A 19,413-nucleotide genomic window follows, 5' to 3' on the forward strand; every position below is an offset into this window, starting at 1 on the left:
GACAAAAATGGAGTGACGTAAGGATAGATGCAAGGAAATAACATAGGCAGTAATGATCCAGATGAGAGATAAAGGTTACCTGAATCGGGATGATTCAAAATGATGAAATACTATGTCTTTTTGGCTTTAGCATAACTTTAAAGGTGAAGCCAATAGGATTTGGTAGTTTGGTAGTATTATCTGCAGGGTGTGAAACATCATATGCCAAGGTACTTTGGCCCAAGCTATATGTTATTCAAATAAAATTCCAGATTTTAAAGAAACCTTAGAAACTTTCTAATCAAGACTTTGATTCTTTAAAGGAATCCTGTCTACAACATGCTCCTGCTCCTTGAACACTTCCTTGACAAGGAATTTACTAACTCACACAGCACCCATTTTGGAATAGCTCTGGTTTTAAGCACTTTTTTTTCTTACAAGGAGCCAAAGCCTACTTCTCCATGATGAACAAATGTGATAGTGTGTTTTATAATAAGAAATATATATATTTGATCTTCATCCTGTTTTTGGCATAGAGCTCCTAAAACCCTTGGAATTTTCTAAGGGATAAGAGTGAGGTAAGGTATCTTGATATTCATGACAAAGCCTTTTCAAACCCACCTGACTTTATGTTAATGAGGTGACTTTTGGAAAGCACTTAAGGGTGGGGATGGTCACTAGGGAAACCAATATTGTAGTTTGGGTGTTGGAACTTTCAGTCCCATCCCTGCAACCTCTGGGGAGTAGAGAGGGGTTGGAGCTGGAGTTCAGTCACCACTGGCTGGTGATTTAATTAATCATGCAATGTAATGAAGCATCTGTGAAAACCCAAAAGGACAAGGTTGAGGGAGCTTCTGGGCTGGTGTATCAGAATGCCTCTATGTGCCGCTCTGCCCCGGGTTTCAAACTCCAAAGGGAACAGAAACTCCTGCATTCAGAGCCTTGCCCTGGTGATATCTTCTTCTGGCTGTTGATTTGTATCCTTTAATATATTTTGCAATAAACCAACAATCTAGTGAATAAACAGTGTTCCTGAGTTCTATGAGCCTATCTAGCAAATTAATCAAACCCAAGGAGGAGGGTGGGGAGGATGGGAATCTCTAATTTATAGCTGCTCAGTCAGGAGAACAAGTAACAACCTGGACTTGTGGTTGCCATCTGAAGTGGGGGCAATCCACAAGACTGAACCTTTAACCTGTGGAATCTCCAAATAGTATCAGAACTGAGTTGAATTATAGAACACCTAGGTGGTGTCTGAGAATTGCTTGGTGTGGGGGAAAAATACACACACATTGGAATTAGTGTCAGAATTGTAACAACTGAATGAAAAAAGATGAAAAACCTGGTAGGAAGGTGGATAAAAGAAAAGAAAAGTGGGGAGGAACTGTATTTGTTTCTTCACTTTAAGCATGGTATGTGGCATTAGGTTTGTAATAAATATTCTTTGTATCTGGGCAATTTGGAAGAAGAGCATTGGGTCATAATGATATGACCATAGGGTATTAGTTCATCATTTCTTAATGAGATTTCAAAAGAATCAAATTAAAATGTTTCCTCTATCCACTATGCTTATATATGTGTCTTATTGATTCAGTGAGTTTGTTTATGATGATGGTGTGTTTTTTCATGATAGTGGTTTTAAATAAATGGAAAATACCTATGTATTCTAGTTTTTTAGCTCCTTGGTATCTCAGCTTCTCAGCTATATTTAAGTGTACATTCCCTTTAAATAAGGAGCAAATACAAAACATACTGGTACAGTTTGGTCACCAACTAATCAGAATGGATGCCAGCCAGTCTGGTGTGTATCAGCTAAATATCTGCCTGCTCAAACTATGGGAGAATCAAGCTATTAGAGTGGTGAGTTTAAATACTACATATTTTTATTTTGTCTTTATTGTAATGAACAAGCCCTGTCTTTAGCTCCTGCTGTGCACTTTTGGAGGATCTTCCATATGGTTGCTGCTAAGTATTTTGGCATTTTCCCAACTGTTACAATTGGGTCAGTGGGGGGGATTGTATAGGAGTAATAAAACAAGGGTGACTGCAGCAGGGAGGAGTACGATTACTACACACATAACAGCTTATTGCCTCATGCATTCAAGCACAGCTCAATGCCATTCATTACAATAGGCAGCCAGGGTAAACTGCCTTTTGCCACAGAGTTTACACCAGAAAGGCCAGGCTTTGGGCGCAGGGACTAAGTATTCTTGTTTACATTTTTTCCCTGTTTCCTACTTCTCCATTTTCCTATAAAATCTAGAATAATTTGAAGGAGTAAGACAATTACAGTTTGCATATCACCATGCCATTCTGAGAAAGTTTCTTGAGCAGTCTCTTAGCTAAATTTTAGCAACAACAGCAGGATTCTCAGTGGCACTGAGGATTTTCATATGAGAGAGAAAAAATTGGGGAAGTGAAGTCTGACTCCCACAAACACTTAAAAATCCTTGAGACATGATTCATAAATCCAGAGATAACTAATAGTATTGACACTATTCCTGGAGTGTTTTCCCTGACAGAATTGACATGAAACAAAGGCTATTATCATTTTTATCCTATGGAAGGCAGTGTTGCTTAAAGCACTAACAGATTGGAAGGAAAAAAGTTCACAGTAAAATTAATATTCTAAACAGTAAAATAATATATTAAGTTGAAATATGCGCGCGCGCGCGCGCACACACACACACACACACACACACACACACACATGCTTAAGTAAAACAATGAATTTAAGGTCTTGATCCTAAGATTGTATTTTCCATATTTATGCTTATACACATAAGTATTCTTTGAATAATTTATTATGCTTTTCCTTTAGGGGCTCCTCCCCCCCACATTAAGCACTAATATGCAGCTATATAGCATTCTAATAGGTTCACAGTACAGCCATGATTTTTTTTCACGCAATGGCAAGAAATCGAGATTTTAAGAAATAGAATTGGAGACGTTTAAACCGGTAGGCAAACGTGTGGATTTTTTTTTTTTTTTTTTAATGTTTCCAGCCAAAAATTGTAAATACCAAGTGTTGCATTAAAAAAGTTGCTCCTTATTCCCTTCCTGCCCCGTCATCCTCAAGCTTAGGAACAGTGTACCCAGACACACGCCGGGTGGTCAGATCCATGGGCCCAGGACTGCAGGTGAACGCCTCGAGACCCATGGGGGGCTGCGCCGGCCAGCGCCACGGAGATCGCCGGACCCTCAGGGCGGGAAAGAACGTGAACTTCGGGGACAAACACCGCTGGGGCACGGACCACAGCAGTGCAACCAGCCCCTGCACTTATGAGAGTACTGATACTGACAGCAACGGGATGGTCGTAAACCAACTGGTTCCGGGACGACCCACACTTGTCCTAAAACGCTGGGGAGCCCCACTTCCAGCTTCCCCCGAAGCAGGGAGGAAAGGGCTAACTAAGGCTCATCTCTCTCTGTATTCGGCAGGGAACCCAGGCACAGAAGCTTCTCGGCACCGCTCACGGTCTCCCGCGCTCTGATACCACCGCAAGCCCCCGCCTGACACGCCACGCGGCGACCCCGCCAGCGGGAAAAGCGGGCAGCAGCTGAGGTGAGGGCAGAGGCAGCAGCTTCAGGCGCCCCAGTGCGCAAGCGCGCGCGCCTAATGCGCAGGCGCCGCCTAGAAGTGACTTCTCCAAAAAGTGTCTTAGTTCTCGGTCACCTGAGCTCGGGGGTGACTCGGCTGCGGTAGGCTTCGCAGCTACCCGCCCTCCGCGGGTCCTGCCTGGTGACCCCTCCCTCTTCTCCTGCCCATCGCTCCACCACCCCAAACCCTCCAAGGGCCTGTCCTTTCCGTTCTGCCTTTTCCCAGTCGCGGGTCGGACCGGGCCGAGCCGGGCAGCCTGGGCGCGGTCTCCGACCATGGCGTCTCTCTTCAAGAAGAAAACCGTGGATGGTGAGTTCAGGCCGGGCCGAAGGGGCCCAGCTCGGCGTTTCCCTGGCGTGTTTTGGGGGCTTCCGGCCACGATTCTTTCTGCTGTCCCTAGGGGCGGGGCTGGCTCAAGTGGCCCCACAGGTGACCGCCCTCGTGCGTCACTTCTCTGCTTCCTCATCTCTTATGACTCGCCACACCTCAACCTCACCTGGGCAGTCTGGCTTCTCTCTGATAACACGACACACACCACCTTCACCACCCCCACCCCCGCCCGGTTTTTCCTTTAGCGAGGTGTTGAGCATTTTAAGGAGACAGGATTCAGCTGGCCTTAACTGTTAGACTGTGATTTGGTCAGTTCCTTGTTGGTTTGATCTGTTGGTTTGTTGCTTCTTCAGTTTGTAGCTGTACTGTTTACAGACGTATGAACAGGAAACCTGTACTGAGCTGGAGGATGGTGTAACAGGCTCCAGTTCCAAAATGAACCTGGGTCTGGGTCGTTTGGCCCTAAGAATATCCCATCAAAGAGATGTGAAACAAATGCTTTACTGGCTCCAGTAAAAATATAAAAGGAACCTAAGGAATGTGCCTTAGGTTTAGTTTTCATAATGTATTTTTCCTTCCCTTTGCTTGTCTTTTACTGTCTAAAGTAAGAGATGTGATATGTATTATCTGCATAGAAGTTTCCATTTTAAGATACTCGCATTGTTTTGGACATTTAGCTCCACGTCATCTTAAGAGGAAAAAAGTGAATGTATAGAAATATACAAAATGGTGTTTATTAGCAATTATTGTAATGTATATTTATATAACACTGATTAGTTACTCTTGATATTTTCATTGACTGCCACCAGGAATCAAATTCATTCAAGCTATTTAAAAATCGTGTTTCCTATTACATGTTGAGTCTAGGTTGCTGCTGGTTCAACTAAAGAATCACTTCTTTGTAAGGGTCTAACTCTGCCACAAAAGGAGCAGTGGTAGCTAGACAGTGATTGGTACAAACAGGGTGCTGAGTCCAGACCTGGGGTAACTCCTTCTTTCCTTTGTATTGACCGTTCCAGTGCCAACAACATTATTTTGGTGAGGATAACAAAGACATCATTTTTACTTTGCCACTCTACCCATCACTTCAACACATAATGTCATTTTAGCCCTCATTTAGCACACAGCATAATACATTTTTGCTTAACCTGAGTGGGTAAAAAAAATTTTTTTTTCTTCAATTTATGGACTTTTTAGTAACTAAGAAGTACCATTTACAGTACCTGGAACACATTCCAAGTAGGTATAGGATGTAGTACAATTATGAAGGATGGATTTTATTTGAGAATGCTGTCTAATCTTTAATGGGGTACTTCACCCCCCCCCCCCCCCCCACACACACACTGTTTCAGCACCAATATTGTGGTTTCCAGTTATTGTATAGTACTTCAGGGGAGAAAAGGTTTTTTGTTTCAGTTTTATACAGTGAGAATTGACTAAGCAGAGGAAAGGAGTTATACCTTTGTTACTGTGATGTTACCAATTATATTTTTAAAAAACATTTTAACGTTAAAGGCCAAACAGCTTTAATTGCCTAATACCTGTCAAATATTTTCAAAGACAAAAATATCAGTTCTGTATTCTCATTTCTGTGCTTCTTGGTGCTTTTGGCAGCCTAGTGACTATTGTGCTTGAAGTATATAGAGCAGAATAAAAAAAAAAAACACAGTGAGGATGTGCAGTGAGGGTATTTAACTGTATACTCATTTGCAGTTGGGTTAATTCATCCAAGAAATAATGTTTTTTGCTAAAGAGACTTATTTGTGAAAATAAAGTCTTAAGGACTTTAGCCAGGAGCTATACTACTGATTTAAAGATTTATGTGAAATTCTGAATGCAAATTTGCCCACCATGCACATTTACTATAACTACTGCTACTACTTACTATAACTGCATACTTGTTTTTTTTTTTTTTTTTTACATTATCACGTCAATTCAAATCACTTAATGACTTTTTAATTATATATTTGTACTTTCATTACTTTGATATAGAGCTTTGTTGATATTTTTACTCCTTGTTTTATTAAAAAGGTGTTTTGTTTTGTTTAAAAGGTGACAGCATTCTTCTTAGCAGTAATGAGGCTATATATTATAAAATGTAATGTATTTTTATGCATTTCTCCCAGATCCTTGGACTCGTTGATTATTGATCATAAGATCTTTTGCTGTATGCTCCCTTTTTATCTGTTTCAGCAGTAATGAAATTCTGATATATAAGGGAAATATGTAACTGCTTATAGATCTGGAGAATAATTGAATCTTTTTGTCTCTTTGGATTGGCTGGAAGAGTTGCATACTATATCATTAAAGACTACTGCACTTGTAAATTAAAAAGGGAGACAACATTACAGCACTTATTACTATTCAGAGTTATGTTTAATTCATTTTTGACACAAAGATGAACAAGTCTCTGTAGTGTATACTTTGTTACAGAAATTAATGAGAATTGTACCTCAGTGCTACAGAAGAGAAAGATTCCTTTGAACTTGAAATTTCAATTGAGTATTTGGTTTTCCTTTCACTGATTTTTAAGGTATATACATAGGGTAATGTGTGTACAGTGTTTTTCCCCCCTATGTGGACTAATAGTGACCTATTTATTGAAACTAATTATGAACCTGTAAATCAGGATGCATTGAGGATTTGTCATAAATGGACAACTAAGTGTGTCTTTTAAAAAGTGAAATTCTTTAAGCCATATGTGTGTGTGAGTGTGGTGTGTATAATTTTTGTCTGTTACCTTCAATAAAGACAAATTTGAGGTCCTATTCTAAGCCAGCATTGTGTTGGCATTTCGTATACAGCATCTTATTTAATTCTCACAAAACTTATAAGTATTATTATTATTCTCACTTTATAGGTGAGGAAATTGAGATACAAAAGACTAAGTAATTTGCCCATGGTCACACAACTTAGTGGCAAAACCAGGACCTCATCCTTTGAGTATTATCATTGGTACTTTCTTAATAGAGATCCTATGGCACGATTTAATTTTGCTGTTCTTGCTAGTGTATGGAATTCTCAACTTTTAGTAGGCACCATGTAATGATAACCTTTTGTCTGGGAATCAGTCTCTTTTTCTCTTGGAATTACTGGTAGAACTCTATTTTTAACAGTGTTAGAACTAGAAACAACCTCCTTTTGCTGACTCTCCTTTGAGCCAGCATTTCTGAGGAAGTATTTTCCAATCTCTTTCTGCTCTACACGTACACTTCTTGAAGGAGTAGTGTTGCCTTCTATCTCCACCCCTGTATTTCTCAGACACTCCCCCCCCCTGCCAGTTCTATAGCAGTTTGCTTTACATCTTCAGTGATAAGATCTTGCTAAGATCATCAATGACTCCTAGACTGCCAAATGACCATTTTTTAGTAATCATCTCTTGGGTCTACGTTTTGCATTTCTTTATTGAATAATTTCTTTATTGAATAATTTCTTTATTGAAATTCTCTTTTGGCTTCCATGAAACTCTTAATATTTTCCCCAAATTCCTCTGACCACTGTTTTTTCTTTTTTTTCTCACACATTTTTCTTTTCTTTTTTTTCCTTCTTCCTCCCTCCCTCTCTTCTTTCCTTTCTTCATTTTTTTTTTTTTTTTTTTTTAACTTGGTCTTTAAATGTTAGTGTTCTTGTTGGTTCTATCTTGGGCTACCACTATGCTAATTGTACACTCTCTCCCTGCATGATATTATCCAAACTCCTATTATTTTAGTTATTACCTAAGTGCTGATGGATCACAAATTTGAATCTCTAGTTATATTTTTCTAAGTTTTAGACCAACGACTTACTGAGTATCTCCACCTAGATGTCTCAAAGTACCTGAAATTAAAGGGACTCCAAACAATTCATCACCATCTCCTTGAAGTCAGTTCCTTTCCTGAGTCTCCTCCTCTAGTGTTGCCAGGTCCTGATTTTGCCTCCTACCTTTAATTATTACTAAGTTTTGCTCCTTTTGCCTCTTAAATATTTGACACACATGATTTTTCACTGTGTGCCTGCAACTTCTGCTCTAATTCAGATCCCATTTACCTTGTACTTTATTACATCACCTTTCTGCTTTTCTTCTCTATAACTTCATAGCTCTTTAATTGTTTATCTACAGAGTTGCCTTGCAATTTGATCCACCTGAAATCCGAATCAGACTATGCTACTCCCCAGTGTGAACTCCTTTTTTATATCACTGGTACCAACAGGATCAGTGAGAGCTCTTTGATAAAGCATATATGGTCCTCCTTGATTTGGCCCTTGTCTTTCTTGTCATAACTCTGAACATTTTACTGTCCAGCAGTATTGTTCTTATATTTGTCAGAACATACCATAAATACTCTTTCTCACTCTGACCTATTTTTGCTTATGATGTCCTTATGCATAGGATCCTCTTTTTCCTTTCTCTGGCTAACCTGCACTGTCTTGGGTGTTTTTCTTCCCCGAGAACTTCTCTCTGATGCCATCTCAGACTACGTTAAGTACCTCACTCCTGTATTCTCATTTTTTTAATCTCTGCTTCCTGACCTGCATTCATTGGAACTAGAGTAGATCCTTATGTCCTTCCAAAGTTGGATTATGCTTTTTCTGACTTTTTCCTACTTTCCATATATGCAAGGTAGCAGAGACTTCAGAATACATGGAAGTATCTCTGTAGCAGATTAAATTTAGAGACACATTTTCAAAATAACAGTATTTACTAACCAAAAGTAGTGTTTCCAAAATCCAGAGCTTACTATAGTCTACATCCATTTACCATTGTCACCACCTACAAGTTCAGACGTAATTGAGGAACCCTACTGACAGAAGAGGAGGAAGCTTCTTGGTTTTTACCTTATTGGGATTGTATCCATGTACGCTAATAGTCCAGAGTTCAGAATCTGTGACATTTTGACTAACTTGGGATGAATCTCCTGTCAAAAGGTTGTGATGCCACATTTGTGATATCTTAAGAGAAAATAAAACCCACCATCTATATAAACTGAATTCTATCCAGAACTTTTCTGCTTTCTACCAAATAAGGTAGATCCTTCTGGTGCTGTCTAGAATACCTAGATCTTTCCTAGTATGCTGTGTGTTCCCTTAGTGCTTGTTGTTCTGGATATTTAAAAACTCAAATTTTACTTTCTGTTTGGCCCCTATGTTCTTGGCACAACAAAGAAAAATAACTGAACATGGGATTCAGGAGCACAGTACTCTCTTCTGAGCATTTTTCTCAGTAAATGTTCTCCATACTTGTAGTATGGTTATTTCTGTAGGAACATGTCTTCCTCTTGTATTTCTCCATCCCTAGCATGACCCCAAAGACTAGTATTTCTTTTCATGCTATTGTTTTCTACCTTCCAAGTCCATTAAGTCTGTAAAACTTCCCTTTCATAGGAGCTTTCCTGGTCATTCCCTCACTTACCTAAAGCAAGAAAATGCTCTTTCACAGTTTTCTGAACTGAAGCTGTTATTGATAATGGTACCGAAGCCTGTGTCTTTGAGGACCAATTGAGACCTAAAGATCTGACACATAGCCCATCTGAAGACCTTCCTTCAGCCCTTGAAAAACACTGATATTTTACTAATAATAAATTAATATGAATGAATTTCTCAGGGCTGAGTGAGTTGAGAGTTTACTGGGGGCGGGGGGTGGGGAAGCATTCCTTTTATGCTACCATAGGGCTAGACTCTCCTGTTTTCTCTTTAAGTTTATTTGTTCATTTATAGAGAGAGAGCATGAGTAGGAGAGGGGGGCAGAGAGAGAGAGAGAGAGAGAGAGAATCCCAAGTGGGCTGTCAACCAGATGCAGGGCTCAATCCCAGGAACCTTGAAATCATGACCTGAGCCAAAATCAAGAGTTGATCATCCAACTGACTGAACCACCCAGGTACCCCTCCTATTTTCTCTTTAGTGTTCCCACTCTTCCTTCCAAGAAAGACCTGCTGAGAGTTTCAACTTCAACCTAGTTTTTAAATAGATCCTTGGCTCCCTGGACCAAATGTAGAAGAAATCTGTTAGCACAATCCTCCACAGTCCTTTCTCTTTCCCATAGTTGTTTTCTGTTTTATTTTTTGTTCTTATTTTTTCTTTACTATGTATCAAAACTTGTTAATTAAACTGATACCATTCCTCCCTGATTTTTTTGGTTTACCATTTCCAAAGCCTAAGAAACAGATTTGCTTGCATGTCGAATTCCGATTCCTCCCTACCCAGTCCCTCATTGTCATTTTCCTTCTGCCTCCCAGTAAATTTGGTTCCCAGAGCCAGCATTTCCAGGAACTGACCTTTAACATTTCTTTCTTATCCCTTAACTTTTGAGTTTGTAGCCTTTTTGCAGTTATTTTCTCCTCATCAACCCAAGAAGGTGGTACATCCCTGCATAGCCAGGACTACTTTCCTCTTTATTGTTGGGTGTGCTCCACCACACCTCCTTTACACTGGTGGTTCTTCTGTTCAGTCATGATCAGGGTGTATCTAATGCCCATTACCCTGCTATACCAGGGCCGCAGGCCCATCACCACTTCACTTACAGCTGCTGCAGAGATGGTAGATGAGATCTAAAGTGGACGTGCCCTCTCGTCTCAGCTCTTGATCTCCAGAGCAAGTTAGTAAAAATGGTAAAGCAGGATGTGGGAACATTTTGTGCTCCTATTTCAATCCATGTGATGGCTAAATTTAGGACGACTGATAGGCAATAAAATTGCTTAGATCAAAACTATTTTTTTTCTTTAAAGAAATACATTTAAAGCAGAAAATATGGTGTATTAGATTAAGATTTTGTTATGACCTTATAGTAAACATGACCTTGTAGTAAAGCACAAATCCTGTAAAAGGTAGGGAGGATGCTGTCCAGTAGACCAACTTGAATCCCACTGTATGGAAAACATCTGCATGTTGTGCCTCGGGGCTCCTAGGGCAATAATTCTCAACTACCCTGTAAACTTGAGATAGGCTCCCTCCTTCTCCCCAGAAGAAGGGCACTTTAAACATGTTTAAAGTATAACTCACAAATTAATGAATGCCTGTATTTAAAGGTTTTTTTTTTTTTTTTTTTTTTTTTTTGCTTTAATCCTGAAATGTATAAATTGTATATAAATAAGCAGGATCTGGAAGGACAGTCGTAATTCAAGTTGGGGCCTGGACTCAAATCCCAGTAGAGAATTCTAGTAAACTAGGCTGGATTACATTATGGAGACCCCTTTTGTTTTGTTTTTATTTTCGACTTTTTTTTCTGTAAGCAGATACACCTTATTGACTCAGAACCGAGAAGAGCCGAATGACCTTTTCTGTCTGTATCTTGAGTCCAGAATTTAAGTCTGTGATCATTCTAGTGCATACATGTATATTTCATTCAGTAAAAAGAGCCTGAAAGGCTTGAGATAAGCTTTTAATACCTATAGTGGAATTGACTTGGGTGGCCTTCTCTAAGTGTTGTGCTGGGTATGGGTGGGTAAAAAGGGTGATGGGTGGGGTGGCTCCAGACCCTTTTTATCTCTCAGAACATACCACAAAGAGAACATACCATAGTCACAGCCATGTAGCATTGCCATTTTAACAGTGTGGAAGTTTTTTATTACTACCTGTTAAGAAGTGCTTCACAACAACCCCACAAGGCAGATGAAGTGCTGGAATCTAAAAACTGGGACTGTTTGTTTGTTTTTGCCTGGAGAAGGAAGCACACTATGGACAGGAGTCCAGCGCTGCTCCATCTCCTAGATGTCAGCAACACCCAGTACCTGTTTCTATTATTGTCTTGACTCAGAATGAAAAGAGGCAGTAGGAAATTGTAAGGGAAATATCTGGTTATGTCAGTGCTCTATTTTTCCACCGTACTAAGAGATCTATCATAGTTTGGTAAAAGAGATCTATCATAGTTTTGTTATTGTTAAATTATCAACCATCTTTCTTGGTAACAAATAGAGTTTATTATACATCTTAAAGGAATGTGTTAACTATGCCTATGAGGCACATTCTTTTACATTTCAAATATCTTTGTACTCCCTTAGGTCACTGCTAACTATACTATATTGGGACAGTAGTTGGCATAAAGTGCAGTCAGGATACAAATAGATAAATAAATAAAATACTTGTGTTCCTTGCTCTGAAAGAGCTTGGGAGGAAATTAGACCTACCAAAAAATAAATAGAATGGGAAATAAACTTGGCCTAAAAAAACATTATAAGTTTCTCAGAACCATATTCAAATTATTCCTTCTGAATTATCTAGAAGACCAAATCATTAAATGTGGGTTTAGGATAGGAGGTTTTTTTTTTTTTTTTTTTTTTTTTCCTAAAAGGTAAAGGATAAGTTTTATAGGATATGCCTATCATCTCATATGAAGAAAATGTTTTACTATCTTTTTCTCATGATAATATGGTTTAAAGTGTTATGACTATTTTAGTATTCAACATTAGATGTTCTCAGTTTATAGCTTAGAACTGTTTAAATATTAATAGGTGTATTAACTATGATATGAGGCTATGGAATATGCAGTAGTTAATTTTCTTTATTTTTCTTTCTCTAATATACAGTGACAGTTATGGTACACATAGATACATAAAATTGAAGTAAAACTGTTTTGATTAAGTTATATGTTTTGGTAAAATTTCCTGTCATAATAATGTGTTTTGCCAACAGAGATAGCTATATCTATTTTCTACTCTATGGTTCTCTGATACCAATGGGGTGTCTCCAAAAAATTGATCAGTCTTAACACTCGCTGGAGTTAGCACAGAGCCCACTGGTTCAAGGCTCAGTCCTACAAGACTGTCCTCATTTTAGATGCCAGTCACAAGTCCCAGGTTGCCACCAATACTTCTGACTAACCAGCTACAAATTCTAGAGTCCTCATAACTCTTTCCACAGTGTGATAATTTGCTAGAACAAGTCGTAGAACTCAGAAAAGTGCTTTACCTAGGAACAGCCAAATGGAAGCAAAGTTTTGGGGACTGTAAGTGGCACAAGATCTTCCCTGTCCTTTTTGGGGGCATGCTGCCCTCCCAGCATATCAGTGTGTTCACCAACCCAGCAGCTCTCCTAATCTCTTTGTTCAAGAGTTTTTTATAACCTAGTCTTCAGCCCCACTCCCTTCTCCTGAGGTCAGAGGGCTGGGGCTGAACTTCCCATTCTCTAATCAAATATTTGGTCTTTCTGGTGACCAGTCCCCTCCAGGAGCTATCTAGGGGTCCCCTTTCTTGAGTTAAAAGATATTGCTATCACTAAGGAAGCTCACTAAGGGTTTTAGGAGCTCTGTGCCAGGAACTCCAGACAAAGATCAAATATATGCTTTTTATTATATCACCCTAATAATGAAAAAGTATATATTGATAGAATTCTAGGTCTTCTCCATCAAGGCTTTCAGCAATTGCTTTGCATCTGTGTCAGTTATCTGGCCACAATTTAATTTGTCAATATGGTGGCTTCTCTTTCATCTCTGTACTCTTGTGGCTTTAGAAGACTCTCATCACTATCTCAGTATTACCATTTCATTTTATATTAGTTGAGTTTAGGGACTTTTCAGTACACAAAGATGTTATACTCCAAAAGTTTATTTGTAATTTCATAGTTTTAAATTTAGAACATATTTTCTGTTGAAACAGTAGGGTAAGTGGTGAATGTTTTTATACCAATTCGTTGGCTTTGGCAAGATAGGGTGCTAAGTTCAAAAGAAGAAAATTAGGAGTATTTGAGTGTTGAGGATGAAAAGGCTCATGATCGCTTTTAAAGATAGGGAAATAAGAGCTTTGCCACTTAGTGTCTGTCTGCACCTGTCAGAGGAAAGATATTGTGTGCTGTGGACTGAATTGTATGCCCACAAAATTCATGTTTTTTTGTTTTTTGTTTTTAAGTTTATTCATTTTGAGAGGGAGAGAGAGAACACATGTGAGCTAGTAAGCTGGGGAACGGTAGGGGGGGAGGGTGGGGAGAGAGAAAAAGTGCAAGTAGGGGAGAGGCAGAGAAAGAAGGAGAGAGAGAATTCTAAGCAGGCTTCAAGCAGCACAGCATGGACTTGGGGCTTGATCCCATGAACCATGAGATCATGACCTGAGCTGAAATCAAGAGTTGGATGCTTAACTGACTGAGCCACCCAGGCACCCCTGCAAAATTCGTGCTAAGTCCTAACCCCTAATGTGACTGTATTTGGAGATAGGGTTGTAAAGAGGTAATTGAGGTTAAAAGGTTATGGGGCGCCTGGGTGGTGCAGTCGGTTAAGCGTCCGACTTCGGCCAGGTCACGATCTCGCGGTCCGTGAGTTCGAGCCCCGAGTCGGGCTCTGGGCTGATGGCTCAGAGCCTGGAGCCTGTTTCCGATTCTGTGTCTCCCTCTCTCTCTGCCCCTCCCCCGTTCATGCTCTGTCTCTCTCTGTCCCAAAAATAAATAAATGTTGAAAAAAAAATTAAAAAATAAAATAAAATAAAAGGTTATGAAGATGTGGCCCTAATTCAGGACGAGGTGACCTTATAAGAAGAGAAAGAGGTACCAGGGATGGGCACACACAGAGAAAAGGCCATATGAGAACACAGCAAAGAAGGCAGACATCTGCAGGCTAAAGAGAGAGACCTCAGGAAAAATCATACCTGCCAATACCTTGACCTTGGACTTTCAGCTTCCAGAACTGTGAGAAAATTAGTTTTCTGTTTTTTAAGCTACCCAGTCTGTGGTATTTGTTATAGCAGCCGTAGGAAACTAATAAATTGTGTTATTTTAGAACAGAATCCCAACCAGTGCTCCATGGAACATTAACATCTAGGAAATGTTAATAGAGATTCTTAAAAGGAATTCTTGACTTAACAAATGTAGAAAATAATCTATAATATGTTCTCCACTTAAGAATTGACTGCATATTCATATACTAAATAGTCTTAGAGGCCTTGGAGCAAAGAAACCTATTCAACTATTAGGGGCAGAGGGGCAGAGAGACGGGGAGAGAGAATCTCAAGCAAGCTGCACGCTATCAGCACAGAGCCTGATGTGAGACTCAGCTCACAAACCATGAGATCATGACCTGAGCCGAGATCAAGAGCAGGTACTTAACCAACTGAGCCACCCAGGTGACCGTAGTTATTTTTATTATGAGTAAAGTTATACATTATACACAGAAATGTATAAGTTTGGTGTTCCATCAGTAAAAGGATAACGAGTGTTGGCTCTGTCGTTTTATTTGAGGTGAAATTCACATAACGTTAACCATTGTAAAGTGAACAGCAGTTCAGTGGCATTAGTACTTTCACAATGGGGTGTAACCACCATCTCTAGTTCTAAAACATTTCATCACCTCACACTAAAATCCTGTACATGATAAGCAGTGACTCCGCATTCTCTCTCCCCAACCCCTGGCAAATACCAGTCTGCTTTCTGTCTTTGTGATTTGTCTATTCTTTTTTCTTTTTTTTTTAATTTTTTTTTAATGTTTATTCATTTTTTAGGCTCAGAGACAGAGCATAAGCAGGGGAGGCGCAGAGAGAGAGGGAGACACAGAATCCAAAGCAGGCTCCAGGCTATGAGCTGACAGCACAGAACCCGACACGGGGCTTGAACCCAGGAGCTGTGAGATCATGACCTGAACCAAAGTCGGACACTTAACCGACTGAGCCACCCAAGCGCCCCTATGATCAATCTATTCTGATATCTCATCTGAGTATAATCATAAAATGTTACCATTTGTATCTGGCATCTTTCACTTAGTATAATATATTAATGGTTTATTCATGTTGTAGTATGTATCAGGACTTCATTTCTTATTATATTCCAGCTCTCATACCTAGAAGTGGAGTTGGTAAGATCATATGGTAATTTTATGTTTAACTTGTTAAGGAACCACCAAATTTTTATCCACAGTGGCTGAAACAATTTACATTCTTACCACCAATATATGAGGGTACCAGTCTTCACATTCTCATAAGACTTGTTATTTTCCTTTTTTGTTTTTGATTATAGCCACTCTGGTGGATGTGAAATGTCTCTCATTTCCCTTATGACTAATGATGTTGAGCATCTTCTTTTTGTGTTTATTGTCCATTTCTGTATCTCCTTTGTATAAGTGTCTATTCAGGTCCTTCAACCATTTTTAATTAGATTGTCTTGTTTTTGAGTTTTAAGAGTTATTTATATATTCTGGATACTAAACTCTTGACATATGTGTGTGTGTAGTCTTGTTTTGGGATTTTAAGAGTTATTTATCTATTCTGAATACTAGACTCTCTATATATTAATAATTTGTGTGTATGTGTGTGTATATATATATACATATATATGTATATAGTTTATATATTTTTTCCTTTTCTGTGGGATGTCTTTCCTTTGGTGCACAGCCTTTAATTTTAACAAAGTCCAATTTATCTTTTTTTTTCTTTTGTTCATGCTTTTAGTGTCATATCTAAGAATCTATTGCTAAGTCCTAGATCATACAGATTTACTCCTATGTATTCTTCTAAGAATTATGTAATTTCAGTTCTTACATTTGAGTCATTAATCTTTTTTTAGTTAATTTTCGTATACGTTGTGAGGTAGGGGCCCAATTTCATTCTTTTTCATGTAGACATCCTATTGTCCCAATGCCATTTGATAAAGAGACTATTCTTTCTGTTACCATTGTTTTTAAATCTACTTCTTGACTAGAAAGGTACTCTAGTGAAGTGATTAAGGTTACTGATTCAGGAGACAGAACACTTGGATCCAAATCTGGCATTACTGCATACTATCTTGTGACCTTGGGCAAGTTATTGAAACTTCCCAACTCTCAGTTTTCTTTAAATGTAAAATAAGGGGCCCCTAGGTGGCTCGGTCATTTAAGAGCCCGCGCGACTTCTGCTCAGGTCATGATCTCTCGGGTTCATGAGTTCGAGCCCCGCATCGGGCTGTGTGCTAACAGCTTGGAGCCTGGAGCCTGCTTTGGATGCTGTGTCTCCCTCTCTCTCCTCTGTCTGCCCCTCCCCCACTCACACTCTTTCTCTGTCTCTCAAAAATGAATAAATGTTAAAAAAAAATTTAAATTAAAATAATAGAAAAATCAACTCCATAGCATTATTGTCGATATTATATTGCATAATATATGTACAACACTTCGCAAGGTTCCTGGTAATGAAAGATCAGTTTTGGCAAGAATTACCATCAATATCTGTGATCTTTGAAGAAATTACTATTTAGTAACAGCTAACCCAAATTATAGTCCCTTGGACCTAGACTAGCACTTTAATTCTTCAAAAGATGGGACCTGATGGATCCAAATGAATAAATTAGAAAAACTTCAAGATTGAGTGGAACTTTAATAGTGTATCAGGACATTGTGTGTTATTTACTCCTTAACAATTATCCTTATTTTATGAATAAGCAACCTGAGGTTTAGAATATTAACTAACTTTCCCAAGATATCATCATATAATGATCAGGTGGCCGAGGGAGGATTCAAATCCAGGTCTGCCTCATTGGAAGGTCTACTCTTTCACTCTGTTATGATGATATGATGACTTAGTGACCTGTCTTCCTTCCTGGAATTTCATATAATACTGGGGTAAGAAGAGATGAAGAATGTGTTTGTGACATATTTATGTGCTATATAAAACATTGTATAGTGTCAGTTCTCTAAGGGAATCTTTTATTGTGATGTATATACACTTTTGGATACTATAGCATATCTGCAGTTATCTTTTGTAGTTCTTTAATTAATATTTATGATCCAAGTTTTAATATATTTGACTTTATATATATGCACTATATTTAATAAAGAAAATTAACATCTAGTAAAACATGGTTTCTTTTTTTTTAATAAAGTCTCCAAGTCTGATATTTTAAATGGTATTGAAGAAAATTACATTTACGTTTCTTTTGTGATTCTCTTAGATGTAATAAAGGAACAGAATCGAGAATTACGAGGTACGCAGAGGGCTATAATCAGAGATCGAGCAGCTTTAGAGAAACAAGAAAAACAGCTGGTAAGTAGAACATTAAATTTCAGCTTAACTTTTCAAACAAATTTGGAAATTAGTGTTAGAATAATTAGCTAACTAAGAAAAAGACACATGGCAGGTGGTAAGTGATTTACTAAGAAATGGCATTTTATATCTTCCTGAATTTTCTGCTTACCTTCGTTTATTGTGTCATTCTGCTGACTTTTATCAGGATTCTGTGTATTCTGCTGATTATAAAATCAAATTATTCTTCATTTTGTAGAAGTCATGAATGCCCAGGAGGAAATATTTCTCAAAACACAGCTACTTTATTGTCAGTTAACAACAAAGATTAAATGGTCCTGAATAACAAAAAGTTACAGGAAATAATTATGTTAACTCACAGATATCTTACTTGATGTTTTAGTGATCATTTTGTCTGTGATAATGAATGTCCTTTTTTTTAAATAGACTGTCTTGCTTGTCTTTAAATATTTTTATGTTATGTTTTTATATGTTGCTTTACATCTTTTAAACAAACAGCATGATTGACGTATTATTGACATGCAGTAAACTCCATTATTTAAAGCATATAATTTGATACATTTCAGCATATATATATATATATGTGTATATATATATATATATATGATGAAACCTTTACTACAATCAAGATAATAATGAACATCCCCACCATCCTGAAAAGTTTCCTTATTCCCTTCACAATTACTTTTACCTCTCCATCCCTCCCTGACACCCTCCTTTGCAGTAAATACTGATCTGTCACTGTAGGTTAGTTTACATTTTCTAGACTTTATATAAATGAAATCATATAATATGAATACTTTAATTTTTTTTTTTTTTTTTTTTTTTAACATTTATTCACCTTTGAGAGACAGACAGAGCACAGTGGGGGAGGGACAGAGAGAAAGGGAGACAGAATCTGAAGCAGGCTCCACACCCTGAGCTGGCAGCACAGAGCCCGATGGCAGGGCTCGGACCCACAAACCGTGAGATCATGACCTGAGCCGAAGTTGGATGCTTAACCAACTGAGTCACCCAGGCGCCCCTATGAATACTTTTTTTTAATGTGGCTTCCTTCAGTCATAATTATTTTGAGATTAATCAATGTTATATAATCAGTATTAATTTTTTAATTGATGAATATTACTTTATTGTATGGGTGTTTTCATAGTTTATTTATCTGTTCAGTGGATATTTGGGTTATTTCCAGGTTTGGGCTATTTTGAATGAAGTTGCTATTAAGATACAATTGGAGTCTTTGTGTGAACATATATTTCGTTTCTCTTGGGTATATCCCTAGGATTGGGATTGCTAGATTATGGGGTAAATGTATGTTTTTTTTTTTGTTTTTTTTTTTTGTTTTTTTTTTTTAATTTTTTTTTTTTTTTAATGTTTTATTCATTTTTGAGACAGAGAGAGACAGAGCATGAACAGGGGAGGGGCAGAGAGAGAGGGAGACACAGAATTAGAAGCAGGCTCCAGGCTCTAAGCCATCAGCCCAGAGCCCGATGCGGGGCTCGAACTCACGGACCGCGAGATCGTGACCTGGCTGAAGTCGGACGCTTAACCGACTGCGCCACCCAGGCGCCCCAATGTATGTTTAACTGTGTAAGAAACTACTAGACA

The 19,413-nt window shown here is 38.4% G+C and overlaps 1 protein-coding gene across 1 annotated transcript in view; it reads left to right on the plus strand.

The window, feature by feature from the left end:
- The first annotated feature begins 3,553 nt into the window (after positions 1-3,553).
- CHMP2B (charged multivesicular body protein 2B) overlaps positions 3,554-19,413 on the plus strand; it is a 29,642-nt gene continuing 13,782 nt past the window's right edge. Inside the window, exons 1-2 of the mRNA XM_045501685.1 lie at positions 3,554-3,889; positions 17,717-17,808. Coding sequence (XP_045357641.1) covers positions 3,856-3,889; positions 17,717-17,808 — 126 coding nt within the window. The 5' untranslated portion in view covers positions 3,554-3,855. The remainder of the gene's footprint in view (positions 3,890-17,716; positions 17,809-19,413) is intronic.

The sequence above is a fragment of the Leopardus geoffroyi genome, chromosome C2 (genome assembly GCF_018350155.1).
Source record: "Leopardus geoffroyi isolate Oge1 chromosome C2, O.geoffroyi_Oge1_pat1.0, whole genome shotgun sequence".
In the NCBI taxonomy this organism is placed as follows: Eukaryota; Metazoa; Chordata; class Mammalia; order Carnivora; family Felidae; genus Leopardus; species Leopardus geoffroyi.